General features: G+C 47.5%; 11 protein-coding genes across 11 annotated transcripts; 4 read left to right on the forward strand and 7 right to left on the reverse strand.

Annotated features, from left to right (window-relative positions):
- Nucleotides 1-606: 606 nt before the first annotated feature.
- AO090038000107 (flavin-containing monooxygenase) lies at nucleotides 607-2,892 on the forward strand (the record flags this gene model as incomplete). Its single annotated transcript, XM_023238436.1, has 8 exons — nucleotides 607-677; nucleotides 726-842; nucleotides 913-1,349; nucleotides 1,404-1,478; nucleotides 1,530-2,030; nucleotides 2,089-2,295; nucleotides 2,365-2,530; nucleotides 2,736-2,892. 8 exons carry the CDS (start codon nucleotides 607-609, stop codon nucleotides 2,890-2,892), a joined length of 1,731 nt encoding a protein of 576 aa, XP_023093001.1.
- Nucleotides 2,893-3,565: 673 nt separating this feature from the next.
- AO090038000106 (uncharacterized protein) lies at nucleotides 3,566-4,223 on the forward strand (the record flags this gene model as incomplete). The annotated part of the gene is made up of 3 exons (XM_023238437.1): nucleotides 3,566-3,996; nucleotides 4,056-4,146; nucleotides 4,218-4,223. The coding sequence occupies 3 exons, from the start codon at nucleotides 3,566-3,568 to the stop codon at nucleotides 4,221-4,223; spliced, it is 528 nt and encodes a 175-aa protein (XP_023093000.1).
- A 2,523-nt stretch (nucleotides 4,224-6,746) lies between these two features.
- AO090038000105 (uncharacterized protein) lies at nucleotides 6,747-7,538 on the forward strand (the record flags this gene model as incomplete). Its single annotated transcript, XM_023238438.1, has 3 exons — nucleotides 6,747-7,300; nucleotides 7,338-7,428; nucleotides 7,530-7,538. The coding sequence occupies 3 exons, from the start codon at nucleotides 6,747-6,749 to the stop codon at nucleotides 7,536-7,538; spliced, it is 654 nt and encodes a 217-aa protein (XP_023092999.1).
- Nucleotides 7,539-7,941: 403 nt separating this feature from the next.
- AO090038000104 (fascin domain-containing protein) lies at nucleotides 7,942-8,493 on the reverse strand (the record flags this gene model as incomplete). Its single annotated transcript, XM_001825027.1, has 2 exons — nucleotides 7,942-8,140; nucleotides 8,195-8,493. The coding sequence occupies 2 exons, from the start codon at nucleotides 8,491-8,493 to the stop codon at nucleotides 7,942-7,944; spliced, it is 498 nt and encodes a 165-aa protein (XP_001825079.1).
- A 1,028-nt stretch (nucleotides 8,494-9,521) lies between these two features.
- Nucleotides 9,522-10,788, reverse strand: AO090038000103 (zinc-dependent alcohol dehydrogenase family protein; the record flags this gene model as incomplete). Its single annotated transcript, XM_023238439.1, has 4 exons — nucleotides 9,522-9,815; nucleotides 9,866-10,066; nucleotides 10,116-10,492; nucleotides 10,674-10,788. 4 exons carry the CDS (start codon nucleotides 10,786-10,788, stop codon nucleotides 9,522-9,524), a joined length of 987 nt encoding a protein of 328 aa, XP_023092998.1.
- Nucleotides 10,789-13,885: 3,097 nt separating this feature from the next.
- Nucleotides 13,886-15,127, reverse strand: AO090038000101 (uncharacterized protein; the record flags this gene model as incomplete). Its single annotated transcript, XM_001825025.1, has 1 exon — nucleotides 13,886-15,127. The coding sequence occupies one exon, from the start codon at nucleotides 15,125-15,127 to the stop codon at nucleotides 13,886-13,888; it is 1,242 nt and encodes a 413-aa protein (XP_001825077.1).
- A 517-nt stretch (nucleotides 15,128-15,644) lies between these two features.
- AO090038000100 (ABC transporter ATP-binding protein) lies at nucleotides 15,645-19,684 on the reverse strand (the record flags this gene model as incomplete). The annotated part of the gene is made up of 6 exons (XM_023238440.1): nucleotides 15,645-15,903; nucleotides 15,950-16,065; nucleotides 16,127-18,075; nucleotides 18,107-18,695; nucleotides 18,744-19,318; nucleotides 19,369-19,684. The coding sequence occupies 6 exons, from the start codon at nucleotides 19,682-19,684 to the stop codon at nucleotides 15,645-15,647; spliced, it is 3,804 nt and encodes a 1,267-aa protein (XP_023092997.1).
- A 446-nt stretch (nucleotides 19,685-20,130) lies between these two features.
- AO090038000099 (uncharacterized protein) lies at nucleotides 20,131-21,822 on the reverse strand (the record flags this gene model as incomplete). The annotated part of the gene is made up of 2 exons (XM_001825022.3): nucleotides 20,131-21,537; nucleotides 21,598-21,822. The coding sequence occupies 2 exons, from the start codon at nucleotides 21,820-21,822 to the stop codon at nucleotides 20,131-20,133; spliced, it is 1,632 nt and encodes a 543-aa protein (XP_001825074.3).
- Nucleotides 21,823-22,154: 332 nt separating this feature from the next.
- Nucleotides 22,155-24,176, reverse strand: AO090038000098 (terpene cyclase/mutase family protein; the record flags this gene model as incomplete). Its single annotated transcript, XM_023238441.1, has 1 exon — nucleotides 22,155-24,176. One exon carries the CDS (start codon nucleotides 24,174-24,176, stop codon nucleotides 22,155-22,157), a length of 2,022 nt encoding a protein of 673 aa, XP_023092996.1.
- A 522-nt stretch (nucleotides 24,177-24,698) lies between these two features.
- AO090038000097 (uncharacterized protein) lies at nucleotides 24,699-26,337 on the forward strand (the record flags this gene model as incomplete). The annotated part of the gene is made up of 3 exons (XM_001825021.3): nucleotides 24,699-25,815; nucleotides 25,875-26,141; nucleotides 26,189-26,337. 3 exons carry the CDS (start codon nucleotides 24,699-24,701, stop codon nucleotides 26,335-26,337), a joined length of 1,533 nt encoding a protein of 510 aa, XP_001825073.3.
- A 194-nt stretch (nucleotides 26,338-26,531) lies between these two features.
- AO090038000096 (uncharacterized protein) lies at nucleotides 26,532-27,564 on the reverse strand (the record flags this gene model as incomplete). The annotated part of the gene is made up of 3 exons (XM_001825020.1): nucleotides 26,532-27,196; nucleotides 27,261-27,476; nucleotides 27,525-27,564. The coding sequence occupies 3 exons, from the start codon at nucleotides 27,562-27,564 to the stop codon at nucleotides 26,532-26,534; spliced, it is 921 nt and encodes a 306-aa protein (XP_001825072.1).
- Nucleotides 27,565-27,843: the final 279 nt, after the last annotated feature.

A 27,843-nucleotide genomic window follows, 5' to 3' on the forward strand; every position in this document is an offset into this window, starting at 1 on the left:
GATTAGATAAACGTAGGGATGCGATGTACAGAGCGATATTCAGCAGTCCAATATGCTTTCTATATCGGGTTGCAAGACGAGCAATTCCAAGCTCGGCCAGCTTCAAGCACAAATTACCAAACCAACCCCAGAGTGCACAACCACAAGCCAAACCGGTGTTCTAGTACTTAGTGATGCGAAACCAACTAGTAGGAGCTATTACCAGAAGAAGCTACGTGAAGTCATAGCGAACCTAAACTCACCAACTTCCCTGATCTAGATAAGGTTATCGTACCTGCCCAAACAACGCCCAGCAAGTATAAACCTACTCGATCCAGACCCTTGGGACACCGGTTTAGATCTTGCCATCCTGATAGAACTTGGATTTACCATGCATGAACTTTCTGCCTCGTTTGCCATTCACTTATCCCAGCCGGTAGTGGGGTTTGATACCCTGGAGTATAGAGTATGAACTCGTGCAGGTTTCGAGGAGGAACTGAGGTAGGAAAACTTACTAATAGGATTGTGGATGTTGGGGATTAGTTATAAAATGCTGGACCTTTATTAGGGTGTAAAGAGTTGGTCATTTTGTTCAATTTATCAGATCCATACTACATCTGGTTGATAATGGATTGTCAGGACGTGATTCCCTCAGCTTTCGTACCCCGGCGGTTGAAGGTAGTGGTTATCGGGGCAGGGTTAGTTATTCTTTCTCAGCTTTAACTTATTTCATACTCACAGAGCAGAATATCCGGAATCCAATTCGCCCATGATATCACGACACGAATGTCCGACATCGACCTCGAAATCTACGAAAAGAACCCCAAAGTAGGCGGAACATGGTATGAGAATCGATACCCAGGGTATGCACTCCCACACCACAAACATGATACAAAAGAAAGACAATAAATAACAATATCTACCATAACCCAGATGCGCATGCGACGTACCCGCACACGGATACCAGTATAGCTGGGCGCCCAATCCATGCTGGTCGAAGACTTATGCGCCTGCTCACGAGATCCACGCCTATCTTGAATCTGTCGTTGACAAACATGATCTTCGAAAGTTTTTCCGGTTTAATCAGCGCTGTGTTTCGGCGGTATGGAGCGAGGAGAGGGCGCAGTGGACTACGACTTTTCGGGATGAGAGGTCCGACGAGGAGGCTGTTGTCAGGTCTGATGTTTTGATTTATGCTGTGGGGAGGTTGAATGACTATCAGACTCCGTCGTTTGAGGGCCGAGATAAGTTCAAAGGTCAAGTGTTTCATACGGCGAGGTGGCCGGAGGATGTGGATGTCCGGGGGAAACGGATTGCTGTGCTTGGGAATGGGGCGAGTGGGATTCAGTGTGTGGCTGGGATTCGGGATGGTATGTTGCTTCACTAGGTTTGGGGTTAGGTGCACTTACTTACTGTGGTTATAGAAGCTGGGGAGGTTCTCAATTTCGCAGCACATCCGACGTGGCTTGGGCCGGAGCCTTTTATTGAGAATCGTGAATGTAGGTGCACTGTTCAATATCATATGAGACAGAGATACTGACTGGATGTAGATGACGAGCAGGAGAAGCTCAAGTTTCGGAGAAATCCCCAAGCCTACCATGACTTCCGAATGGATATAGAAAAGGTTATGTTACCAGCCTTTGCGTTCCTCTGGAAAGACACATCCCCGAGCAAAAGCCTTCGTTCCCGTGCGGAATCATACGTGGAATCCAAGGTTGAGGATCCAGAATTGCAACAAAAGCTGACCCCAGACTATACTCCCGGATGTCGTCGATGGACCCCCGGCGAACAGTACCTAACTGCAGTACAACAGCCACACGTCCATTTAATAGAAGATCATGTAGCTGCTCTAACGGAGAATGGCATACGAACCGATAAAGGGGATGAATATGAATGCGACATGGTCGTCTGCGCAACGGGGTTCAGCCTATATAACCCACGAGTTCCTGTCGTCGGACGGAACGGTATTACACTCTCAGATTGCTGGGGCTCAGACGGTCCATGTGAGAGTTATTTGGCAGCGATGGTGGCACATTTTCCTAATTTCTATGGTTTGTTTTCATGCACCGGTGCTTTCTTGAGAGTATGTCAGACTGACGGATAATTTAGCATTCCATCCACCCAACTGTCCGATAAACGGCTCCGCATTCCCCGGTATCGAACGGACAGCAGACTATATGATCAGAGTTATTCATCGTCTTCAAACCGATTGTCTCCGATCTGTGAGTGTGCGACCCGAAGCCCAACGCGACTTCAACAAATGGGTCCAATCTCAGATGTCGAGCATGGTGTGGTCTGATTCGTGCAATTCATGGTGTATGTTCTACTGTCCTACAAGCATTTCTATCTGCTAATCAATATCTTCAACCTAAGACAAGAACAAAGACGGGAAGATTATTATTCCCTGGCCTGGAACTACCACTCACTACTATGCTGCTACGGAGATCATACGCTGGGAGGACTTTGACTTGATGTTCGAGGATCCAGCACAGAGATATATGAGCTTTGGGAATGGAGTGACGAAAGATGGCTTCAAACCGGAGTCGATCCCGTGGGTGCAACCACCGGAATATTTAAATTGATGTAGATGTCTTGGTAGCTTCAGTTCGCGTCTTCGATAGCTCTGTTGATGTACTGGTGTACAATAATTGGATAATTGATCTGATAAGTTTGATCGTTCTCGGCAGATTAATCAAGCGCAGTAAACCATCTTTGAACATACAGGTGCCCTACTTACGTCCGACATGTACAGGTAGTGGATTGGATTATAATGGTGATGCACTGATAGATTACTCATCTATGAAAACCAGATGTATCTGTTCCATTAAAAAAAAAAAAAAACATATCATCAGGCCGCACAGTTTGCCCGGGCGGAGGACACCTTTTCAAAGCTTCATCTTTAAGATCGTATAGGCTGCGCCGACATACTTCACCGCCTTGGTACTCCGTAACTCCCTCAATTGATATTTAACAAACCAAATAGACTACGGAGTAGTCTGACGTTATGCTGTTTAACTATGATTTGTTTAAAGTTTGGATGCCAACGTAATACGTAGCCAATGATGTTCAGCCAAGACTCAAACTCCATCCCATCATGACCGACCGAACTGTTTCACATACTCCGTACATTGCTTGGTTTTTTTGGAAGATACATAGAAAGTCTTGATTGGCGAGGGTAAGTAATAACCCCACTGCCCACAGCATTTGAACATACAATTACCAGTAAAGCACTTGCCGAATGGATGAAAAAACGCGCCAAAAAAAAAAAAAAAAAATCTAAGAGATTTCTTCCAACACCCCTGTACTTTTCCTTTGCTTTTTCCTCGCTCCATGTGAACTACCTAACCCGTTCAGCCAGCAGCCCGGTTCGAATGGCTCTCCCTCTATTTAAATTGGTTTCTCTCTCCCCTCCCACAAAACAATATATCCTTTCCTTAGACACATTCCCATCCTAGGATAGGGGAATAAATACCTTGTACCTATCTACTTTGCTCGTTGACTCGTTCTCACTTCTCATTGGTCGAGCTACTACTAGTATCAGTATCAACAGTGTGAGCCTGCCTATCATTTCAGATCACCCTCAAAAATGTCGGATGCCTCCGTTTCCACAAGTTCCAGTTCGTTCTATGATGTATCCTCCAATGGCCTTGGTCACAACCATACCATTTCAAGCCCAATGCACAACGACCTCGGCTTCCCTGTGCATGATGTCAACATGGAGCCTTTGCCTCCCGACTCAGCGGTCATACCAGGTAGCCCTTTCTACTACCCACCATGGCAACTCGGTGTTCCATTACACGACGGCTCCATCGTTTTTCGACCCATTGTGTGCTATGACCAAGAAATGAGGCCCAATTTGCATATGCCGACAGGTTTTCAATCCGATCAGATCGCTACTGCTGGATATTCAAATGGTCATTTGCCCAGCAACACCCCACTGACTCTTCCCACCCTTCCGGTTGAACCTCAGTCTATGAGGGTACAGCAGGAGACCCGTGCGAACAATAACAGAGAGAGGTACGGTCATCTCAGCGCTGTGTCTGAAAGCTAGGATCGCATTACTAACTCGTCTATAGTCGAAGGAACCAGCAACTTGCTCAGAGATGTAGATGGGAGGGCTGTACATCCACAAGGTGTTTCAACCGCCAGGCCGACCTTCTGCGGCATGTTAGATACATCCATATTGCTCCTCAGTCTTACCAGTGCGATGTCAACGGCTGCTTAAAGTCCTTTAATAGGGGTGATAATTTGAAGGACCATAAGCTTAAGGTTCATGGTTGGGATTCTTAAGGAAATTACTTTACCTTGTGGATTACTGTCATTTGCGATTTTCTACCTTTTTCGGGATTTCTGTTTCTCTTGTTGTTTTGCGATGACATTGTGTTTGAACTTAGCGATTTCGGGGTTATCTCAAATATCCACTGGCATTTCTAAAATGATAGATCTGATTTTCAGCAGTAAAGGTTGAATATTTGCGTTCTCGACAGATGGTATTTTCAAACTACATGAAAAGAATACATCCTCTACCCCATCGTTTGCTGTGAACCATAATCGTCTACAAGCTGTTCTCTATGATGTATGAACGTCTTATCCACTATTTCTGACAATCTCGGCACAGAAGTGCTTGCGAGGAGGATCTAGTGGTAAGGTCAATGGAATTTAACCCCAATCAATAAACACTATAGAGCAATTAGAAAGTTGCATAATGAGCGAGAGGTTTATAGGTCTTCATTTCGAAGGATTGTGTATAGACTCAGGTTTCAAGGCAATGAAACAGGGCTTTTTATGCATCCGTATAAGACTACTAAGCATGTATAACAATAGATACACAAGTCAGCACGAGGTTGGCCAAGCTTATGTGCAACCATGTTAAAATCTCCGGGCGGAAATTTGCAATTATCAGCATGAGGGGTACTCTTACGTATTGTGCATCGATAGTAGACTGGATTATCTTGCTAAATATTAGAAGTAGAGTATCCAAGGCACCCTTAGCGCCATATAGTTGTGTTTCTCGACTGACAGCGACACTAAATGTAGAATACAAATTTTCGCAGAGTACGATTTCAGATATTGAGCACTAAGCTACCATTGCATCCTTTCAATTGAACGATAATATTTACAACTCCACTGGCTCTGTGGTATGACTCAGTGATAAATTCTCACCATGGTTGTAGCAACAGGAAAAGGTGGGACACTTTCGCTTCCCTGAATCACGATAGGGTTGAGGGCTGCGGGTTGGATGAACATGGTTTTGTGGAACATTGATGAAGAGGCCGGTAAATAGGAACAGCTTCTAGATATCCGCATTAGCTCGTGTAGCCATGTAATGGATGAGATTAGAATTCTGTATACAATACTTGGTACTGACTGAGTAGAATACCGCAGCATGTTCCAGCTTCCTTAACAGGCTCTCACCTGGCCAAGTTCTTGGGAAGTACGGGTGCATTAACACATCGACATAGAGTATGGTGTCTGAAATGCTAATGTAATCAGCTCTTAGATACCCTTCTGGTTCTTCTTGACCGATTCTCTCGGGGCGTTCAATTGTCAAACAAACTTAACGTCGGTTCAGATTTGAACTTCCTTCGGAGGTGAATGATGCAATCAAAAATCATCAAAATTGTATATGATACCTACGATTCGCTCCTAGGCTGTAAAATATGTATTAGATTGGGAAATGGTCGAGTTTTGCGGTCCATGCAGATACCCGCTTTTGTACGCAAAGGTAGACCAGAAGCCCAACCTTGCCCAATGCCAACCCGGTACTGACTGTTGACAAATTCCCGTGTTTGGGGTTGACCAGGGAATCCTAGACCATGCTTGACTTAACCTGAGGGCCCAAATGGCTAGAGATCGACTTGGTATGGCGCAGCATGATGTTCACGTTAAAGGGTCCTTGCTAGCTGCTCCATCCTCCTATGATGTACAGCGATACAACCAAACAACGCCAAGTACTTTAGGTGCCAATTTATCTGCCCTTCATCACTAAAGGATGCGCCGGGTTTAAAGAATAATATTGTAGTCTATAAAAAAGATTTTCTCTCATCCCATAAATGTAGATATTGACCTAGACTGCTGGTAGATGCTCTCCGTTCTAAGCCACAATGTAGTTCTCAATTCTGTAGGGAACGTGTCTGCTGCCCGCATATACTAGCCTTGAAAGAATGTCTAACTTCTTTCGGCACTGTTCTCATCTTCCTGCTTTGCTTGTCCAGTGTAGTACACGAGGGCAAGAAACAGCAGGTCCGCGTGTCTTCTGCATCTATCCAAGTAGACATGCAGTGCTGTTTGAGAGGCCACCGGTGGAGCCCTGTCATTGATCATTGAAGCAAGGCCAACGTTCATGATTTTAGCGAAGTGAACCAATCAGGGCAGCAGGCGTGGAGTGTTACACTAACCCTCGAGGTGCCGTAAGCCAATCATCCGCCGTATTTCATATACACGGGTGCGTAACATGCAGGCACCGAGGCAAAAGAGTTGCAGCTGTATTGCGTATGTCACACAGGTTGGCACAGCCCTTCTTTTGATCTCTGCGAAATGGCGTGCATATTTTTCGTCGACCTAAGTTATCATTATTATCTGGAGTTTGTAGTATATAAGCAGATAGTTTCTCATTTTTCATTGCTATAACACAGCTCCTCATTATCATCCGTTCTACTTGCTCAGAGAGATTGTGTCCAGTTACCGATCAGCATAACTTCCTATTTCTACTTTTTCAATTACTTCTCACAGTTTTCAATCCTCTATATTCCTATTAGATTTTGGAAATGTCGGTTGGTCGAAAGTCATCGGTTTCCCTGTCCTTAAACTCTTTATCCACTCCCACTCCCAGTTCTAACCCGGGCCCCGTCGGTCTTTCATTTGTGAACAGTGATATTGACCTACTGCCGGAGGACCTCGAACATGGACTCTGGCAATATCAGGAAGGGCTCGAGTCACATACCTTGCTCCACAGCCCTTCCATGCAGTCTTATGTTTCCTTGGATGATCTGTCCATGAACCCATATACTATAACTGGACGAGAAATAGACTTCGAATCCAACGTATCTGCTGACGTTGACTTGGGATCCAGTCAGTCAGCCTTGGGCTCAGACATTTACCCTGAATTCCAAGCCCAGGACATAGCTTCTGAGAATCTCAGCTGGTACCGTCAGGGCAATATCGTCTCTCACGATTTCGGGACTTACCAGAACGATCCCCATCTGAACGACCATCTGAATGGCCGTTTCATTCGGCTGGACTCAGCCATGCAAGAGCTCCTACGAGTTGAGAACCATATCGTCGACCGTAGAATGGGCAGAAGGTTTAACCCAAATTCTACGTGTGTACTTTGACATTCCACGCTAATGATGAAATAGCACCAAAAAATCCCGCCCCAATCTTAGGTGCACATGGAAAGGGTGCAAGTACAAGAATCCGTTTAACCGCTCGGCCGAGTTGGAAAGACATGTCAGGACTATTCATCTCTTTCCCTATTCCTATCAATGTACTTATGATGGTTGTCTCAAGCGTTTTAATCGGAAGGATAACTTGAAGGAACACATGATCAGAAGACATAATGTGTCTTTCTGAGTGTTAGGCTGCTCTTAGGCTCTCTAGCCGTCTTCTGTTTTCTGTTTGATTAAGCTCTGTTTCTGGGTGTGGTGTTTACAGAAACAATTTTACGAATGCTTTTGTACATGATTAGCACAATAGATTGTAGTTTTCAGAAGTTAGTTTGCTACATGGAATGGTAGTGCTACTTTCAGAAATACGCAAAACAGTTCCCATTGCGAGTGTGTGGAAGGTTAATGCTATCCCAATAGATACAGCTGCCGACTTGCGCCAATAAACGATTTGACCATGCGACCTTTCCCCCTTTTTTCCTCCCTTTCCTTTGACATAAATTTGAACAACAAGAATAAGAAGAAAACAGCAAAACAAGAATACCACTAACAGAGTCGACCGTGCTATTTTCCCACACTACACGACATGGATCTTGAACTTCTCATAGGAACCGATGTAGCTCTGGCAGTTAACAGTTCCCGCACCACTCGGTCCACCCTGGCCGGTGACATTTTCCAAGCGCAGATAGGCATTCGGGAAATGCACAGAAGCAATGGCCTTGGTACCATCCTCCTGGTTCTCGAAACGGAACTTCTCCCAAGAGTGGCTGCCCCACCTGATAGCTCCCCGTCAGTATCGACAAACCCAGAATAGAACAGGGGACACGCACTGGCAGTTAACCTTTCCGGCACCTTGGGCGTAGGTGTCTCCCGATTTGATGTCGGAGCCGTCCATGCGGAGGTAGACGTTCGGGAAAGCAGAGGACATGATAGAGAAGGTATTGTCATCGGGGTGGTTCACGATGATGAGAGTCTCGTACGAGGCAACGTGGTTCTGGACGTTGACGGCACCGCCACCGGAGCCGGAGTATTCGGTGACTCCACGACCGTCCATGCGGAGGTAGGATCCGGGGAACTTCTGGGACTCGATGCTGACGCGCAGCATGTTGTTGGTAGATCCGGAAGACATTGTGGATGTTGGAAGGTTTGATGATGCTTTGAAGAAATTTGAATGCTATTGGAAGTGCTTGAGTGGGCAAGGCTTGTGTTCTACTAGAAAATGGAGTCTCTGGATGCCGGGTTGAATGTCTCTATTTATGTTCCAGACAGCCGCTACTAGCCGTATATGATATCAACCTCAGTGCAGTAGGCTGACGTGAATCATACAACTCCTGTGGTCAGTGGCGCCCATCCTTCTTTCTATTGCTGACGGCAGCCATGCAATTGTAATGGGGGCTACTATTTTCTTCGAATCTGAGACGCACGTCGCTCTTACTCCGCTACCACACCTTTTAATGGTACCGGACGTCCGAGATCGATCGCCAAAGAAAGTATATCATATGAATTTAGGACTCCTCTTCCCCACTTATAGAGAGAGTCTCGATTCTCTTGTATTGATAATACTCATCCTCGGATAGCCGCAGTCCAATAGGCAGTAACTTCTCCACCCGCATCTTATACTTCCGACAAATCGAAATGGAAAATGTTGGAAGAGCGACTACATCAAGTTTACACCACTAACACATGCAGCGTGCATTATTAAAGTCATGAGACTCTGGATGGTGGAAATCCAATGAGGCGCGCGGGGTAGCCTTATTAAGTAGGGTTGCGACACTATTACACCAATCCCCGGATCTGAACCAAATCACGGACCAACACTGGTAGGCAGCTATTTTGGAGACATTATCTTCCAGGAATTAACAGTACTATGATAGTGCTATCTAGGCTGCAGTAAGAGAAGTGGATAGTAACTGAATACGCCTGATGGTCCAAAACCCGTGCAAAGGATGCGGGTGAGCTCCGACTCAATTTGCGTATAATGAATGGTTATTCCTCAAATCAACATCATTATTGGAAGATCCAGCAAATTGAATTTGCTTTTGAGATCTGCGCTTCTAGTCCTATAGACTCGAAACAATAGCATCACCTAATACTCTGCACATTCTGTTTGCCCCTGAATCCTGATACAAACCGTGCGCGGCCCAGCCCAAGATATCCTTAGGTCTGTATTTCAATGCAAACCTTGCCGACATGCTTCTGGTCAGATAGATACTGATAAGCTTCACGGACTTCTCCAAACTTGAAAATGCGGTTATCCACGACGGGGTGGATGTCATTTGCCTCAATGGCACGATTCATCTCCTCAAACTGTATTCTAGACCCCACAGCGATACCTCGGACTGTACACACATGAAATACAGTATCCATGAGTGATGGCTGGTCAACAGCTGGGGAGCCTGCAACGAAACCAACCATGGAGATGACGCCGTCTATTTTGATCGCTTTAAGGGACTACATGTCTGAGTTAGAAATCTTTCGCCAAATGGCTAACAGCTACTCACCTCTTTCATTGTAGCTGGTCCGGCGACTTCTACAATATGCGTTACTCCTTCGTTGTTAGGAGTAAGGCCTCTCACAACCTCGCCCCATTCGGGGAATTCCTTATAATTTATCACTTCATCCGCACCCAATTGTTTGAGGAGTTCAGCCTTCTCCTTTGAAGATGTCGTAGCAATCACCTTCGCACCGGATGCCTTGGCGAACTGTAGAGATTTGTGAGCCAATGTACAAAGACGAAAACAGTTTACTCACCTGCAATGCAAACAGGCTAACACCACCGGTGCCTTGAGTAAGGACAATATCCCCTTGTGCCACTGCCTTGCCTTGTAGTCCATAAAGTGCAGACCAAGCAGTCAATGCTGCGCATGGTAGAGTGGCGCCCTCTATGAAACTAAGGTTTTCAGGAAGCTTGACAAGTCTTTCTTCATCAAAGGCTCCATAGGGGCGTAGAGTTCCATCAAGGCTACTCCCGAGTCCGGTCTTGATTGATTTCGCGTCGAGAGAGCCCGCAAGATGGCCTTGGTGGAAAATTGGAAGGACGCGATCCCCAACCTGGAAACGAGTGACTTGAGGGCCGATGGCCTGAACTACGCCGGCCCCATCTCCAAGTGGCACAACAGAGTCCTTTACTGGAAAAGGGTATTGTCCCTGGGTATCGCATTAGCCAAGTGTTATTTTCTCACTTCCTTGATGTAGTAGGCCCCTTACATTAACAATAATTAGATCCCGGTAGTTCAACGATGCCGCGTGGACTATTGATGGCTTTGTTAGGAATACACTGTATTAGAGAGAGCTAGACAGTTAACATACACCGAACAAGGACGTCTTTATCCCCTACTTTCGGGACAGGTGCCTCCTGAAGCACTAAGGAGTCAAAGCCATTCGACCCCTCAAGGACCCATTGCTGTTGTGTGGAAGTGGCCATGACTTTAAGTAAAGTGAAGATGTGAAGACAACTAACGGCGTCTCAACTATCTGCTATATTAGTTGAATCGGAATAGAGAATACATATGAGTGCTAGAGAGAGATTATATACTAGAAAGGATTACTTTCAGGTTTGTAGATAGACACCGGAGCTTTAGTCGCTTGACAATTCAGATAGAGCATCACCATTTCTCAGCATTTGTCAAGTTCAAGCACATTTCTCAGCATTTGTCATCTGTTTAACTCAACCCTCCGTTTCATTTCAGGAAATTGTATCCACGACGTCCCGTTCAGACTGTTACCTCCGAGTGGGAGCGTAAGGTATGCGCTAACCAAAAACGTAAGCCGGCTTCATCGGAGATTAGTGGCGGAGATAGGAACCTGATGACGCTATTATAATATTGCCAAGACATTATTCTGATTTGTATTAGCATGCCTCGGCTCACAATCTACGCGGGTCGATGGAATTATCACGCGAGTATCTGCTATCTCCTACAGCCCATATACCTTATGCCAATGTATGCAGGGTTACCTATCGGATGTATCGAGACTGTTTCACGGCCTCTATGTGTCTAAGTGTGCGGATGCTTCTATCTACCACCGTACAAGCTGCTACCTGTCCACAGAGGTCGAGTATAGGGTTACGCGCAAGGTAGACATATCGCGTGTTATCAAATGCAATCCTTAACAACCGGCGTTGGTGCCATGGTACTACAATCAAGCAGAAATTGCCTACTGGACACTCTTAAAAATACGGTGATAGTTATTCTACTAACCATATCTGCTGCTGAATAATCCGATTAAACTACGCCAAGCATACAGCCAGCTAGCTCCATATGGAATTGATTCTTTCAGCATTCGGAATTTAACAAAGAGCGAGCCGGCCAGCAGGATGTCGCGGACTAGCCGGCTTCTATAACAATATTCTTATTGCTGTCAAGCGCAGCTTAGTGAGCTGCTTGGCTCTCTCTTGAAGATTATATGACCCTGGTCTGGACCGGCGTGGCTTCTCTCGTGCTCGGCAATACTTTTCGCAGCCTACTTGGTGGTAAAGACAATATGACTCGGTGAGCGTTACTACACTACATAATCCTCTACCGGGAAAAAGCTAGTACATACGACCATAGGGTGTGGAGAACAGGGCTTCCCGTCCGCTCAGCCGTACTTAAGCCACACGCCGGGAGGTTAGTAGTTGGGTGGGTGACCACCAGCGAATCCCTCCTGTTGTATGTTTTTGGTTTTATGCTTTTACCACCTATTCATTTGCTAAGGATAGCAGCGTTGCTGCCCACAAAGCTACACCTTATTGCGGACCTAATGCACATGATCAGCTTGCACCTTATCTTCCATGTCGACAAACAAGACTTAAATGTAAATAATGTATTCCTATCGATATTTTCAGCCTTTGTCTTTTACGAAATTGGATCACACTACATATATATGCTTTGACAGGGCTGAAACACCATTTAAAATGGATACGATTCTGCCCGTGAAACAATTCGTAGACTAGACTCTACCCTGACTCGTGGAGCACTCTACTAAAGATATCGAGGCACTTGTTAAAAAGAAAACAAAAGACAGATGAGAGAAGAGAGACGATAGGAATGCAGATAGACTGGTCTTAATAATTATGCTAACAGCCAGGAGAAAGGCCCCGAATAGGAAGCAATGGAAACTCCAACATATCTACTTATGGCTGGCCATCCCATTGAATTATGCCTCGCTTGAACCCGGAACAATCGACCAAGTCTCCGCAGTGAACACCAAATGTCGCCTCCTCCTCATCCTCTCTGGATCAACGTATACCCTCATTGGCACAGAGTCCGTTCCTATATTGAAGACTCGAAATATGATATAGATGGCATCCAACTCACTCGACTCCGGCTCGTCTTCGGAGAACGTTTGCATCTATCTTCAATTAGCAAAGCATATACCTCGCCCATTCTATATGCAATACGTACCCGCTCATATTGGTACTTGCTCATATAAAAGGGCGTTTCGCAGGTGGAGGTAGTCGACTTGACTTCCAGATAGAAACGAAGGCGCTTCCCCGCCCACCTTTCGGAACTCAGGTAGTCTTTGGCTACTAGGAAGGATGTCAGGGTACCTTCGCTGTCAGTATACACGAGGTCAGCTGTCTCACGCCCACCCCATGGTTCTAAGTCGGTGTAATCCTCATGCAGCCGAACGTATTTGCGAATAGTGCTTTGCCAATTTTCTCGGGAGAACCCTGGTGGATTTGGGTTAAGATGGGATAGAACTTCGAAAACCTGCGGAAGTTAGTCTTTCGTGCTGTGGTATCCTGAAGCCGGAGGCTTTTACGTAGATACTCACAAATAGTTAACCCGCTGCACCGATTCGTTTGTCTCGCTCGAGCTTCTCTAGCGAACGAAGGTTGGGGGTATTATCGCTTTGTTCGCGTACGCGCAGGTTCTGAAACTCAGCGAGGGGTGATGTGTCGATAGAGTCTCGAGTAGGAAAGATAAACCGGCGGGCAGCTGAGACAACATTGTCTAAAATGGACCGATATTCGATATCCAGAGGCGCAGGATTATATATGGGCCTAGGAGTGGTCTCAAGGGGGAAGTCTGAAACGCTCCACAAATTAGGCCTGGGTCTTGACCTGAGCATATTGTCTTCCCCAATTTCATCCGACACGACTGATGGCGTAGGAAGCGTTACACTTGGTGTATTCGGATCTGTCTCGTACTGGCTGCTATAGCCGGTTGTTGCGTCGACGTTGTCTTGTTCCGATTGACGGTCGTTAGGGGATGTCAGGTCGACCTCGTCCTCTTCCGCAAGTTCTTGAGTCTCAATGCTAACAATACCCGTTCGATCAAGTGTAGCCGCGATGAGTGAAGGTGGTACTTGTAACATTTTCTCTATCGCATCCACAGCTTTGTCAGGGAAGGGTGTGCGACACCTCAAAATATTCCGTCTACCTCTTTACACTTGAACACATTGTGGTGAGGGCCCCCTTTTCCAATTGTAGTTCCTATGACAGAGACCGAGTATGGTCAGGCGAACCCCTCCTCGTGTTGGTCGATTCTGTAACAGCGAACCAATCCACCATGATATGGGAGATCGGCATACTCGGTTCACGAGGTGGCCTCAATAGGAACCTCAATTTTAACAGCACTCCTTCGAGGGCCATTTGCCGTGCAATAGGAGAGAATAAGCTCCAGGGTATACATGCGCGAAATGAAGCGGGAGTGAAAGCTCGGTACAAGGTCGTCATGCATTGGAACGGAAATTGGGACAACGATTGATGCGGTATATGTTGCTTCCTCATTGTTGAAGTTTGCCTGATAGTCCTGCCAGGGAGACGAAACGCTGGTACTGGGTGACTGTACTTTTGCCCATTGAGCCGATGCAATATCGAATTTTGGAAGCATCAAAGATTGAACGTGATTTCCCGAGGGTAAATTGGAGCTTTTGTTCTCTTTGAAACATGGATGCTGTTCTCGCGGGGTGGTGTGGAAGGATGTTACCAAGTTCAACTTTGAATACACCTTTCGCAGGCGAGGAGGAGGTTCGGTTCCAACTGGGCTGTATCTAAGGTCTACCTTAATCGAGGTTTTGGCGTGGTCGGCGGCATCAGTTCGACAGAAGGGAGGTCGTATGGGCCCTGTAGGTGAAGCTAGTACGGCTAAGCGTCCAGCACATTTTCCTCTCCAGCCATGTCTAATTCTGATGTCTTTGTGAGATGAAAGCATTTTGATGGAAAGGTCGCCGGGGCAGCCCATAGAGCCAGACGGAAGTATCTTCACGGGTCGAACAGCGTGGACTAATCTCTTTGTCGGCTTGTCTTTACCGTATATTGGCCCCAGGATAACCACTCGGACGATGTATTTAATAGAGAAGCATTCTGTGTCGGTCTCCTTGCTCATTGAGGGAGGTAACCTGGTATGCGCATTTTTGATACCCGCATCATCTGTTTTGCCCTCGCATGGCGTGAGTGTCAGGTTCTCCGGCACAACAAACGTAAACGAGAACTTATAGCACCAGCCCGGCTCCAGGATCGATGGTAGTTGATAAGTACTCTTCTCGATTGGATAATGAAGCTTCATGAATGTCTGACGAGCACCGACGAGTGGCGGTCCATTGATGCCTCCCCATGTCATTACCTTGGATATCCCTTCAAGTGTGATCTTGATGTCGTCGAAGGAAGTTTTCTCCACCACTGTGATAGTCACCACTCCTTCGATCTTATCCGATGTGGTGAACACCTTTGGTTGTTTATCTCCGGCGCCAGCGATATGAATGGTCACTGAGACCTTCGAGGAAGAGCTTCCGGTATGTGGAGCACATAAGCGTAAGAGTGCTGGTATCTTGGCCATAGTAACCTTCCACGTTTCTTCTGGTGATACAGATGAGGGCGAGTAGATATCGGAACAAAACCAGTTTGAGTTAGTAAATCAACACCCTAGAAAATTGTCCGACGATCTTATTTTCTGTCAATTGACAAGAGGACCCTGAAATGTAGGAAACTTTATTTCTTTTAATATGATCCATCTGTACCTTCACGGGAAAGCTGGGGTTGATCTGTGGACGGTCCGTGCCGGGCCGGGGGTTTCTGTACCTTTCGGACCGCCCTTCCGAGATACCTCAAATTTGTCTGACAGTGCTTCTTGATTAGATCCAGACCGTTTCCCCCACATATCCATGCCTACAGACCGACGAGCTCTTCAATCACATGCTCCGGTTGGTGAAACTTCGGATTTGTTAATTCTCAGATATAATGTCGGCGAGGTGTTATATTGCGCGCATCTCTACTACTCCTCATACAGAAATATATATTCCAGCTTCCATCAGAATCTATGAACAAAATAAATCTTAAAAGATTTATCGGTTGAGTTACCTCCCAACTTCACCGTGCAACTGCTGCAACTTAGCCATCTGCCAATACTTCCCTCCGAGCTTCATCAGCTCTTCATGCCGGCCCCTCTCAATAATGTGTCCGTGATCCAACACTAAAATCTCATCAGCATCGACAATCGTCTTGAGTCGATGGGCAATGGCGATGACGGTTCGGCCTTTCTTTGCCCGTTGCAGTGCTTCCTGGACTAGTGCTTCTGAGGCACTATCTAGCGCAGAGGTTGCCTCGTCAAGTAAACTAGGAAGAGTCAGAAGTTGTATACATAAATAGGACTAGGGCTTACAAGATCTTCGGCCCCCATAAAAGAGCCTTGGCAATGGCCATGCGCTGGCGTTGACCTCCGGACAGAGTTGATCCGTTGGCCATGACTGGGGTGCTTAGTCCTTCGGGGAGGGATAGCTAGTCATAATCAGATTAGTATAATGGTAAGTGTTAGGTGACAACTGGAGAAAAGACGTACCACGAAATCAGCCAATCCCACATCTTCCAGAGCAATCAAGATCTCCTCGTCTAACACAACTCGCTCGTCACTTTGCAAACACTCGCGCAGATCCTCGCCAATTAAAGATGGGTTCTGGTCGACCAGCGCAAAATACCCTCTGTAGTGGTTCAAATCATATCGTTCAATGGAATTATGTCCCAACGTTATTTGACCAGACTCAGCAGCGTAGAAACGCTCTATCAGATTGACCACGGAGCTTTTCCCACTGCCTGTTGCTCCGACAAGAGCAATGAAGCTCCCAGATCGGGCGTTGAAGGTGATATCGTTTAGTGTTAGTTGAGATGGACGGGTAGGGTATCTGAAGCTAATTTGCTGCATCGCAAGGTCCTCCATAGTATTCGGCACAAGGGTAGAGGTGGAGCTATCCTTTTGGCTCTTGACAGGGAACTGTGATGGTGAATCATCAGGCCGCAGCAGTTCTGCCAATCGAGCAGCAGCAGCATGGGCCCCCGCAATGTCTGGCGCATGAGCAAAGAGAGTAGCTGCAGACTGGGATCCCCAAACCGTAGCCGCGAAACATATGAAAAATTGTTGGATTGTATACTCTCCCGTCGCGATGAGACGGGTACCGCCATACCAGAACACAAAAGAAATACTCAGTATACGGAGAGATGTGGTGCATGCATGTAGGGCGGCAGATATAACCCAGTATCCACTTTTCTTGTCTTGGTGGCTTTCTCTATGAAAGGATTCGATAATGTTGGTCTGCAAGTTTAGTGTTGTGACTGTTTTGATAGCGGAGAAAGCTTCATGCGCAATGGCCACGGCGTTAGTCTCGCGCTTCACGTGCTTCTGTACTTGTGCCTCGATGTAGCATTGCAGGAAGCTGGACATGGCTACCAATGGGACGATCGCCATCGCTGCGACACCAAGTTTCCATCCGAAAATACATCCAACTGTGATCCCCGTTGTAAGCATTACGATACTTTCGACCGCCAGTCCGAGGGACGTTCCTGATACACCGGTGATTTTCGGAGTTCCTGACGAGAGAAAGCTCACCATGGCTCCAGCTGAATGGTCCTTATCCTCGAAAAAGGCAAGTTTCTTGAGAAGCAATGCCCTGAACAAATGCGACCGTGCTCGGAGGTGTAATTGAGAGGCAGACACTGCAAAGCAATAGCCTCGTACGCTGTAAACTATGAATACAACAATGCCATGAATAAGGTACAATCGCGCCCAAAAGTGGACACTGTGCCCACCAGTACTTGCACCGGGGCTAATGATTGATATGATACCATTGCCGAAGAAGATTGCTTGAACGGGATATGTCATTCCCGCTAATGCGCTGAAAATGATACCTGCAATAACGTATGGCAGCTCAGGCTTATTCAGGAGCCAAACCTGTTTTATGCTGCTTTCTGGTGATGGGCTCAATCCTGGAGCATCCTGAGGCCTCTTCGGAGTATCATGATTTACTGTTATATTACTTGACTTGGTTTCGATGCTCTTCGCAAGAGACAACGAGTGTCCAACTGCATTGTTCTGTCGCAGTGCTTGTTGTTCGACTAAGTCTCGGTACAGTGCAGACGTGACCATTAACTCCGAATGGGTCCCATGGTTTAGGATCTGGCCGTCCTTCATGACGATTATAGCATCCGCATTTTGGACCGTCGATAGCCGGTGGGCTATAATCATGGTGGTTCGTCCGTAGGCAGCCTTACTCAGAGCCTCCTGAATTTCCTTTTCACCTTGACTATCCAGGGCAGAAGTAGCTTCATCCAGTAGTAGGATAGATGGCTGAGATACAATTGCACGGGCAATTGCTAGCCGTTGCCTCTGTCCACCAGAAAGACTTGACCCATTACTCCCTATCACGGTATCGTAACCGTCCGGAAGATTAGTGATGAATGAGTGGATCTGCGCAGTTTTGGCTGCCTGAATTACTAGCTCTTTAACCGCAGATGTACCTAGTGTCTACTCTGGTATGAGCGAACTGACTTGATGAGAATCGACTGGACACTGGCAGACATACCTCGATGGTATGCTTCGGCAGCCCGTGAGCAATATTCTCATGAATTGATGTACGGAACAAATTAACATCCTGACTAACGTATCCAATCTGAGACCTGAGCCAGGCGATATTCATTTCCTCGATCGGCTCATTATCGAGCATAATGCCACCGCCGATGGAATTGTATAAGCGTGTCAGAAGGCCAAAGATTGTCGACTTACCAGATCCCGATAGCCCTACCAAGGCCACAGTATGTCCAGCAGGCACGGTGAAACTAATATCTCTCAGGATAGTTCGTTCCGGTCGCGAAGGATAAGCAAACTCTACATCGTCGAAACAGATCTCTCCTCGAACGGGACCGTATATGCGTCCTGTATCCGCCATGGAATTAATTGGCGAAACACGCTCAATAACTGAAAATACACGGTTGGCTGCTTGGCTAGCCTTTGTAACATCAACGACATAGGGCAACGCTTGACACAGCATTCCCCCTGCGACAACTGTTGCGTAGAGAATAGATAGGGCCTCGGAAACAGTACAATAGCCTTGGCGGAAGAGGCGATCAGCCTGCCAGAACTGATTATAATTGTTAATAAGGTTTGAAAATAGTAGAACCATACGTACCCCCAGTCCGTTAGCCCAATGCAAGATCGTAAAGGAGCCTGCAACGATCACTCCGAAGATCAACCTCTCCCGAAAGTCTAAGGCAGCCGGCTGCAGCAACGTATTGTGATACTTCCTCGCATATCTCTCTTGACTTCGGTAAGCAATAACACTCCTCATTGCATTCAGAACGTCCTGGGCTAAATTCTCGAGTTTTACAGAATGGGGCAAGCCCCTTTGCTGCGTAACGCTTAGCCAGAATCCCATTAATCCCACCAGAAGGATCATGGCAACAGGCTGCGATATCATGATCGATGCGAATCGTGGGTTTTGGATAAATGCGCATATGATGGCAACAATAAAACCGGATACCCCGGAGATGATGTTGCCCAGTTTCTGGGAAATGCCTGTTTGAATCAATTTCATGTCCTTGTCTATTTGCGACGTGAGCTCCCCTGTGCCGACTACGTCAAAGTACGCCATGTTCTGCTGCAGCACGGAGGATAGATATCTCCATTGGAGTCGACGCGTAATATGTTCGCCAACTACATTGAGCCCCAATGTGCTGATCATGGTGGCGATGAATGACCCAATGGCTGCAATGGGTCAGATGACATGACCATCGAATTGGTTACAAAGTCCATACCGATATACAGCAGTAGCAGCGTGAGATGCTTAACCCTGTCTCGAACATCATCCGGCGTATTTTCCTCTCCATTGATGAATTCGCGTGCCAGTGCCCCGAAAACAATCGTTACCAAAGGCATCGCAGCCCCGGCGACCACTGAACAGATTACTGATATCAGCAATACGCAGAGCCATGGCGCGTTTGCATATCGGTAGACTGAGAAAAGGTTCGCAGTGCTGGGCTCCGTGCGAATCTGACACTCAATGATATCGGCTGCGCAAGGTGTACTGGCGATGGGCGGGATTTCACCCAGCAGGATTTCCTCGTCGGACATCCCGTGTCTGTTTGAAGCGCATCAAAGCGCGTTGTCAAACTATCCATTGTGTGGAATGAACGGTTTGCAAAGACGGACATGCCATGGTCACGTGGGTCATAACATTCCCAGTTCCTGTCCTGATGCCAGGTATTTGGGAGGGCTTACAGGTTAGTTGATCGATAGATCACACCTTTTGGACAAATTTGGAATCATTCTACTTAAGCTGGCTATGTGTCTCTATAAAAGACTAATATGATGGATCATAACGCCACAAATTCTATTAGCTAAACCGAAACCCTGATATTCAACAGCATCTACTGACATCCCCACAGTGGCTACAAGAATACAACATCCATTTTCAGTGAATACCAATGTAAGACCCAAAAGGCTTTCTCGGGGGGTTCGCTGCCCAGATTGTTCAATTTAAAAGGGCCAAGAAATATAAGGTAAAAAGGACATGCTACTTATACTAAGAGCCTCCAGAGAAGACGGATTTGCAGAAGCATTCCCCTAGCCTCGGAGTACATCTTTGCCGGCGAGCTTCCGTTGTGGGTAATGGCTACCTGGTCCACTGCATTAGGGACGTCCCTTGCCTCCGCTTGGTCGATGCCGAGCAAAGTCGCCAACTGCCTGTGAATCGAAGGCCATGCCTCAGAGCGAGTCTTAAACAAAAGCCACCAGTCACCAGCAGCATCCTTGCCGATCACCCTACAAACATTGCGAGTCGGGTACAAGCGACAATGTTCAATGTCGTTAATATAAGACGGTCTACCCAGAGCATGAGGTCTCTCGGTGAGAGGCACACCGGTCGCAACAACAGCAGCTGAGAAGTCAGTCTCGAAGTACCTGGCTTTGTGTTGGTTGGTGTGTGTCATGAAGAGAAGGTTTGAATCGCCAACGAGGGGTGGGAATTGCATGAATGATTGTCGCTGAATGGCAGTCATCGCTTGGACCTGCTCCTTGGTTCTGTGTTCCACGAGTGCCTGCCGGTTCTTGCACGCCAAGTGGGCCAAGTTGTTATCCTCAAGGACTTCACCCGCCTTGTGCACTGTGTAGGAATTGAAGAATGCATTGCCAATGAAACCCTTAGCGCCGGCAGGGAAAGATTCCTTAAACAGACCCCATACGTTGAAGGGACTCATCACCATGACGGTTCGGCTCGGCGCAGGGTTCAGGGCTGTAACCATTGTCTTCACCCACCACGCAGAGACGACATCAGGCTCACTCAGAAAAGGCACTTCCGCTCCCTCCGGAGTGGCAGCGGCCAGTTCCTGTTGGGCGGTTTCCCTCATCCGTTCCACGCAGTGTCCCGGAACCCGGATAGGGTGTTCCTCTTCCTTTCGGAACCAGAGGAGTTCGAATAGATACCTGAGTCCGAAGAGCACGAGACTCAACCCGGCAACGAGTCGCCCAAAGTGGGTGTAGTTCTCCCGAGCGACTTCCTTGCCCAATTGGCATAAGGGGTCCTGGTCAAAAGGCACAAAAGGTGGCACCTCTTCTTCCCGGCCTTCAAGAACAGCAATCCATGCCTTGAAGAAATTGGTCCGCGCGACGGCGTCGAACAAGGTGTGAAGGTAGCTGACCGTCAAAAGAGTTGCATCTTCGAAGACAGCAACATGGACATGCAGTTGCGGGCGATCGGAATAGATCCAGTCGGCCAACTCTCGGGGACTATCTTCATGGCGGACCAATGGGGCAAACTCGGCGCAAGATGGCGACAAAACAGATTGGTCCTGGCCTGTTGTTGGCAGACGTGCGCCTAACGGGTGTTCATTGATACTGATGCCATACTCGGCGGTGGTAAAGCCAAAAGCGGGACGGGTGCTCTTGTCATACTCGGCGGGTATGTGATATTCGAGCTTTCCATTATCCTATATAATATGTTGTTACATTAGTATTGTGGGTAGCTTTTGATTCACGAAGGTCCATACATTCAGTCGCAGGCGAGCCCCCAGTTGGCCCCAGTCACCGATCTCCATCAGCCTGTCCAGTGCTGCCTCGAGTTTCGACGCATCAAGGACGTCGTCAAAGCGGAAGGTAAAGTCATGGCAAAGACTGCGTAGGTAATGTAAATCATCCCAGTATCGTAGATGGACGACTCGGTCGGTGGGTACAGTAACTGGCCGTGGGCGGCCAAAGGTAGAGAGGAGACCCATTGCTGTAACCTGCGTAGGGGACTGATTACTAGTATTCTCTAGGGAGGGGTGAGTATTCTTCAAATACCGCCTGTTGTAACTCTGGCTGTCTGAGTAATCGTCACGTAGTTGGTGTCTCTCTTCAAAGAGACAGGCATGTTGTGGGCCATTGCTAGGGGCGCCCCTTACTTCTACAGTGAGAGTACATCAATCCATATACCGTAAGGTATGAAAGAGCGGTATGCAAGAGGGTGGGACATGCATTCCAGTAATTGCTTTTTACGACAAAAGTAATACCTCATATATGCATGTTTGCTACTTGGCATGTCTCACACGGCCATCTCCAGCTCTATCTAGCCTTGAACCCCGCGTAAATACCGCCCGAGTGCCATCATTGGAAAGTAGTGGCGATAGTAGTCGTAGCCCAAATAAAAATGATTTGGGAATCCCGTGCCCGTGTATACTGGTTCAGGCCATGTAGACCCAAGGGTTTCCACCGGTCTTTGAGAGGAAACCAGCCACCGTATGCCGCGTTCAATAACGATGTCGGTGTGGGGAAGATGAGCCAGTAATCCCATGAGCGCCCATGCAGTTTGTGACGCGGTCGATCTTTGCTCCTTTCTCTCCGGACTCTGGTATGACAGCAAGGACTCACCCCATCCGCCGTCATCATTTTGCTGCGATTTCAGCCATTGCAACGCCGGCTGGACCATGGCGGGCACCTGTTGATCTTCTTGCAAAAAGTACGCCAGACCACACAGTGCATGACTAGTCCCATAGATGTAGTTGCACCCCCATCGCCCGAACCAGGCTCCGTTGGCTTCCTGTGTCGAGGCAAGGTATCGGATACCTCGCCTGCACGCTGCACGTATTGCAGGGAGAAGTTGGAATAGTTGGCTGGAGTCCTTATCAGGGACTCGGCGAATCAGCAGTCCGAAAGCTTCCAGGATGCGCCCGGTGATGTCAGCGCAAGACGTATCACATAGACTATCCATGTCACTGAACGGGATCTTGTTGAGGAATAACTTGTCATTCTCCACATCAAAGGCAGCCCACCCTCCGTCCGGGTTCTGCATGCCCAAGATCCACGTAGCTGCTGCGATCACGGAGCTAGAATTGGCCGATATAGGGTCATGCTTCACTTGCGCAAGGATGATCGCTGCCGAGTCGTCTATATCGGGATAGTGGCTGTTCGTGTACTCGAAGCTGAACCCCCCGGGCGCAAGTCGAGGTCGGTATACACGCCAATCACCGCGGGGTTCGAGTAACTGGCGGTCTCGGATCCATTGAATAGCGCGATCGACAATCTGGTGATTTGGGGTCGCGGCGTCGGAGAGCGCAATGGACATCAGGGTCGTATCCCATACGGGCGAAACGCAAGGTTGAACCCTTTTGCCTTTTGCATCTTCCCATGCAAAGTTCTCGAGTGCTTCAATGCCAAGTCTCACAGGGGGGTCTTCCAGTTTGTACCCCTCCAGCACGAAGGCATACACACTTGCATGCATGGGGGGGAAGATTCCGGCCCAGTCGCCGGTCGGTTCTTGGCGCTCCAGGATCCATTTCATGCATTGTTTCAGTGCGTATGACCTGAGTAGAGGGATTGAGCGAAGACCATTCAGTTGATATAGCAGTTTGTCCAGCAGACTGAATGTCAATCCAGTGATGTCGCCCTGGGACAGCAGCTCCCAGATGGATGGACTGTAGGGCTCGCTTTTGTTAGTGGAATCTTGCCATAACTCGTCTAGATATTCGTTCTCCGCAAATACTCCGTTAGGGAGCGCGTAGACCGGTTGATGATGACAGATTATCAAAAGAGGGGCAATGGTTCCACGGGCCCAAGAAGCGAACTTGTAGATGTTGATTGGACATGCAGAAGGCAGCAGAATCAGCTCTACAGGGAGCTGGGGTACGGCCTTCCATGGAAACAAGCCAAAGGTTGCCAGGAAAATGCGAGTGAAGACGCGAACCTTGGCAACACCACCCGCATTGAGAACGAATGCTTTGGCTTGTTGCATGGCTGGGGCATCTGTACTCAGCCCTAACATTTTCAGCGCGAGATATGCTTCTGTGGTTGTCGAGACATCACCTGGATACTCAGGTGCTAGACCCCAGGAGCCGTCACTATTTTGCTGGGAGAGTATGTGGCGACAATAGGCCGCACCATCAGTTTTCAGGTCCAGTCCCAGAGCCTGTCGGAGAAAGATATATTCGGCTGTGATGGTGACATTTGAGCTCATCTCCCCACACCAATGCCCATCAGACCGTACCACATTATAAGCATAGTCCATAGAACGTTGTAGAGTTAGCCCTGCTTCGTGAATTAACCGCTCTCTCTCAGACAGGCCATCGTCGAATTGTCGATGTCCGGTCGTCATCTTGTCTAATGGTGTTGAGTGTTGAATGACTTTTGGAAGCCTGTCATTCAACTTCTGGACAGAGATCTGTGAAAGTCACAACGAAAGCTTTGTCAATATATGTCAGGTATGGATTTTCATTTCAGACATATTCAAAGAGCAACCTATTGAACTTGGTTTGCTTCTGCAGTTATCTTTTCTCGTAGGACAGACTTATCGCTGCACAAATCTTTCCGCGTTTCCTGCCACTGACTTGGCAAAGCTCCGTTTTTTATTTTTTAATTTTTTTATTTTTTTTTATTTTTATTTTTTTTTTTTTTTTTTTGCACTAAAAGAAAAAGTACGAAAATGTGATGCAGTTGCAGACCGCAATATACCCCTTGCGTATATCCATGGATACATCTCTTTTTCCCCGAGGTAGAGATCTTCCTGCAAGACCCACAGGTTCGCAGAGGATCACAACAAGGACTTCCTTGATCAACTGAGTTCCGATGTGCGTAACTCACTAGGGCACAGTGTCTTAACAGCGATAGAATACCCAGCATGTCACCTCGGGGCAAAATGGTTCAACCAATTGAAACCCCGCGACAAGCTTTTCTCGCTCATCCCCTCACAGTGATTCTTGTTGGCATTATTTTGAGCCTATTAGTGCGAAGATTGCTCTGGAATTTAAAGCAGCGAGAGCTGGAACGACTCCATGGCTGCGAAAGGCTTCACAATGAAGGCGGTTGCCTTCGATACGACTTTCTCGGTATCGCCAAGGCTATTAAATTAGGGTTTCATTTCAGGCGTCGAACCTCCCTTCCCTACACCAATGCCCTGTTCAAGAGATACGGAGAGACTTATGCTTCCAATGTCCTCGGTTATCGGCTCATATTTACCTGCAGTGCAGAAAACATCAAACATCTCTTATCTACCGCATTTGCCGATTTCGACAGTTCCCCCCTACGAAAGCCCTTATTTCAACCTATCACTCCAGATGGCATTTTCACCCTCGACGGTCCAGGATGGAAGAAAAGCCGAGACCAGTTGCGCAGTCGGCTTTCAAACCTCCGCAAGATTGTTGATTTGAACCAATGCGAGCGTCATTTTCAGGCTTTTCTTCAACATGTCCCGCCCAATGGGCAGGCGTTCGACGTTCAAGCTTGTGCTTTTGCTCTGGCTTTGGATATGCAGACCTTATTCTCGCTAGGGGAGTCGGTTGATGCACTTAGCTTTTGTCAATCCAGAGAAAAGAAGCAGTTTCTAGAGGATCTGCTTTTTGTCAAGGAGAAAATTGTGCAGGATGGTTTTCGTGGCCCGCTGCGTTATCTTTACCCTAAGCGACGGTTTCTGCATTGCTGTAAGAGGGCACGGAGATATGTGATAGCTCATGTATCTCGGCAACTCACAGGATGCAGTAGCATGAGCGAGAAAGCCGAAGGAGCTCAGCCCACCAACGCGGAGGAAGAGGTGTCTCTGTTGGCAGACCAGGCGCTGAGTATCCTGCTCGCAAATGACAGCATGAGCACCACCCTCTCGGGTCTTTTCTTCTGCCTTTCTCAGGATGAGCGAGTTGTAAAGAAGCTAACAGCAAGCATTCTTGACACTGTTGGGTTGGAACCTCCGACGTGGGGCCAACTCGGAACTCTACACTACGTCCGTTGGGTACTCCAGGAAGGTGAGAAACATTGCGGTAATATTTTCCGTTAGCATAAGCTAACATAACACCTCGTGAAGCGATGAGACTCTTCCCTGCAGTTGTTTTCAACGCCAGGGTAGCCAATAAGAATTCCACGCTGCCAACCGGTGGTGGGACTAACGGCAACTCCCCAGTTCTTATTCGGAAGGGTGAAATCGTGGTCTTTTCCACCTGGGCTAGGCATCGCCTCGGGAAAGACTTTGGCGAGAATCCAGACGAATTCTATCCGGAACGGTGGGAACATCTAAGTGGTGACATGATTGGTTTTATCCCGTTTAACAAGGGGCCTCGAGCCTGTCCTGGTCGTAAGAGTTCTTTCCCAGTATTGGGTCGCTTACTGACACCGATGCAGAGCATTATGCCATGATTGTGCTCACGTACATTGTGGCTCGAATATTTCAGACATTTTCAACGGTCTCTAATTATGATACACGAGAATGGACGGAGAGGATTAGCATGACGCTTGAGAACGAGAATAGGGTTCTCATAGGTTTGAGTTAAAATATCGTGAATAAAGTTTCTGTAGGGGTATGCAGGTCCGTAGGATCTGCTCCATTTCTCGAGATTCAAGTAGAGATATCACTCTCTATGATAGACATGTTTTTCCTTTGTCAGTCCTGCTAAGACTGTAGGATGAGCCTCGTACAGTCCACCGGAGTGCCATCCAGACGCGGTGCGAATAATGTCGGCCTGGCTTAATAAATACCGGGAAGCATGGCAAACCTCTTAACCTTGTACTTACCCCCAAATTCCTTCCGGTAGCGGTGCTCCTTCTTCCTAGCCCATATCGCCATTTGCACACTTCCGATAATGATAAAAATAAGAATGCTCAAACTGAGTCCACTAACAAACCAAATGCCTATCCAGGCAATAATCTCGAATAAATAGTTAGGGCAGGTCACAACACCGAATCCAAATCCGTATGGCACGCCACGTTCAGGAGTCCCGGGACGACGGAGATCGCGGAGCACAAAGTGGGTGTTCAAGTTCGCCAGTTCCCCAAAGGCAAAGAGGACAAGGCCTGCACAACATAGTACAGGATTGCTTGGTGTCGTGTCAGGCCGAAAGGCCCAGTAGGCCATGTTGCAGCTCATCACGCAGTAGTAGGCACTGTTTAGGACAATCTTGCGCGCGGGCATTGTGACTTTACTGAATCGGTGGACGAAGATAGACTCATACTCACGTTTTACGAAGTGGATTATCAACAGCGCACAGAGAAGGAGCTGAAAACTGCTCGGCTCGGGGATGGTGCCGTGGTTGGAGTACAGATATGGACGTAGTTGAAAAAGGAAGAGTCCTGGGATGAAGACTGGACCGAGGTATTCGGTGATGAACACGGCTCGCCATGAGATCTGAGGACCTGGATGGGCAAAGATAGGGGTATCAGTCTGGATCACGCCTAAGGTGTGGTGGTGTGAAAATACCAAGGTCCTTAACGGTAATTACATCCATGTCCTTGACTCCGGCTTCTTCAAGAGTAGACTCCTTAGACCTCGCAACCAAGATGCTATCGCTCTTTTTGGTGATCCTCAGGCGAAAGATAGATAACCCCGACATTTGAGCAAGAACATCGTAGAGTTCCTCGGTTGAATTATGCGGATCGATGCGGACCTTCTGTGAAAGGCTTTTGATTGGTTTTCCTGCGTTGCTAGTTATTAGCAATTCAGTGGATTGCCAGGTGAACTTACCCCTGGGGTGAATAGCCACCCTGATGGTGACCAGTGCCATTGGCCTGAACGACATTAACTAATTCAAATTTGAGACTAAGATGAAGAAATATTCGCCACAGCTCAACATTGCTGTAGGACCATTAAAGAATAAGAACACCAGAAAGGAGAGCCCAAAGTACTAATAGAGATAGTGACATATCATCACGTGATCATAGCATGCGCAACCTACAATAACTGCTTCTGGGACCTAATGACGTTCAAAAGTAAGCCTCGAAAAACTTAGACATGCGTATACAGGTACCTTAAATTAGCCTGCGTTGAAAAGATCTGCGGAGTG

The sequence above is a fragment of the Aspergillus oryzae genome, chromosome 6 (assembly GCF_000184455.2).
Source record: "Aspergillus oryzae RIB40 DNA, chromosome 6".
Lineage (NCBI taxonomy): Eukaryota > Fungi > Ascomycota > Eurotiomycetes > Eurotiales > Aspergillaceae > Aspergillus > Aspergillus oryzae.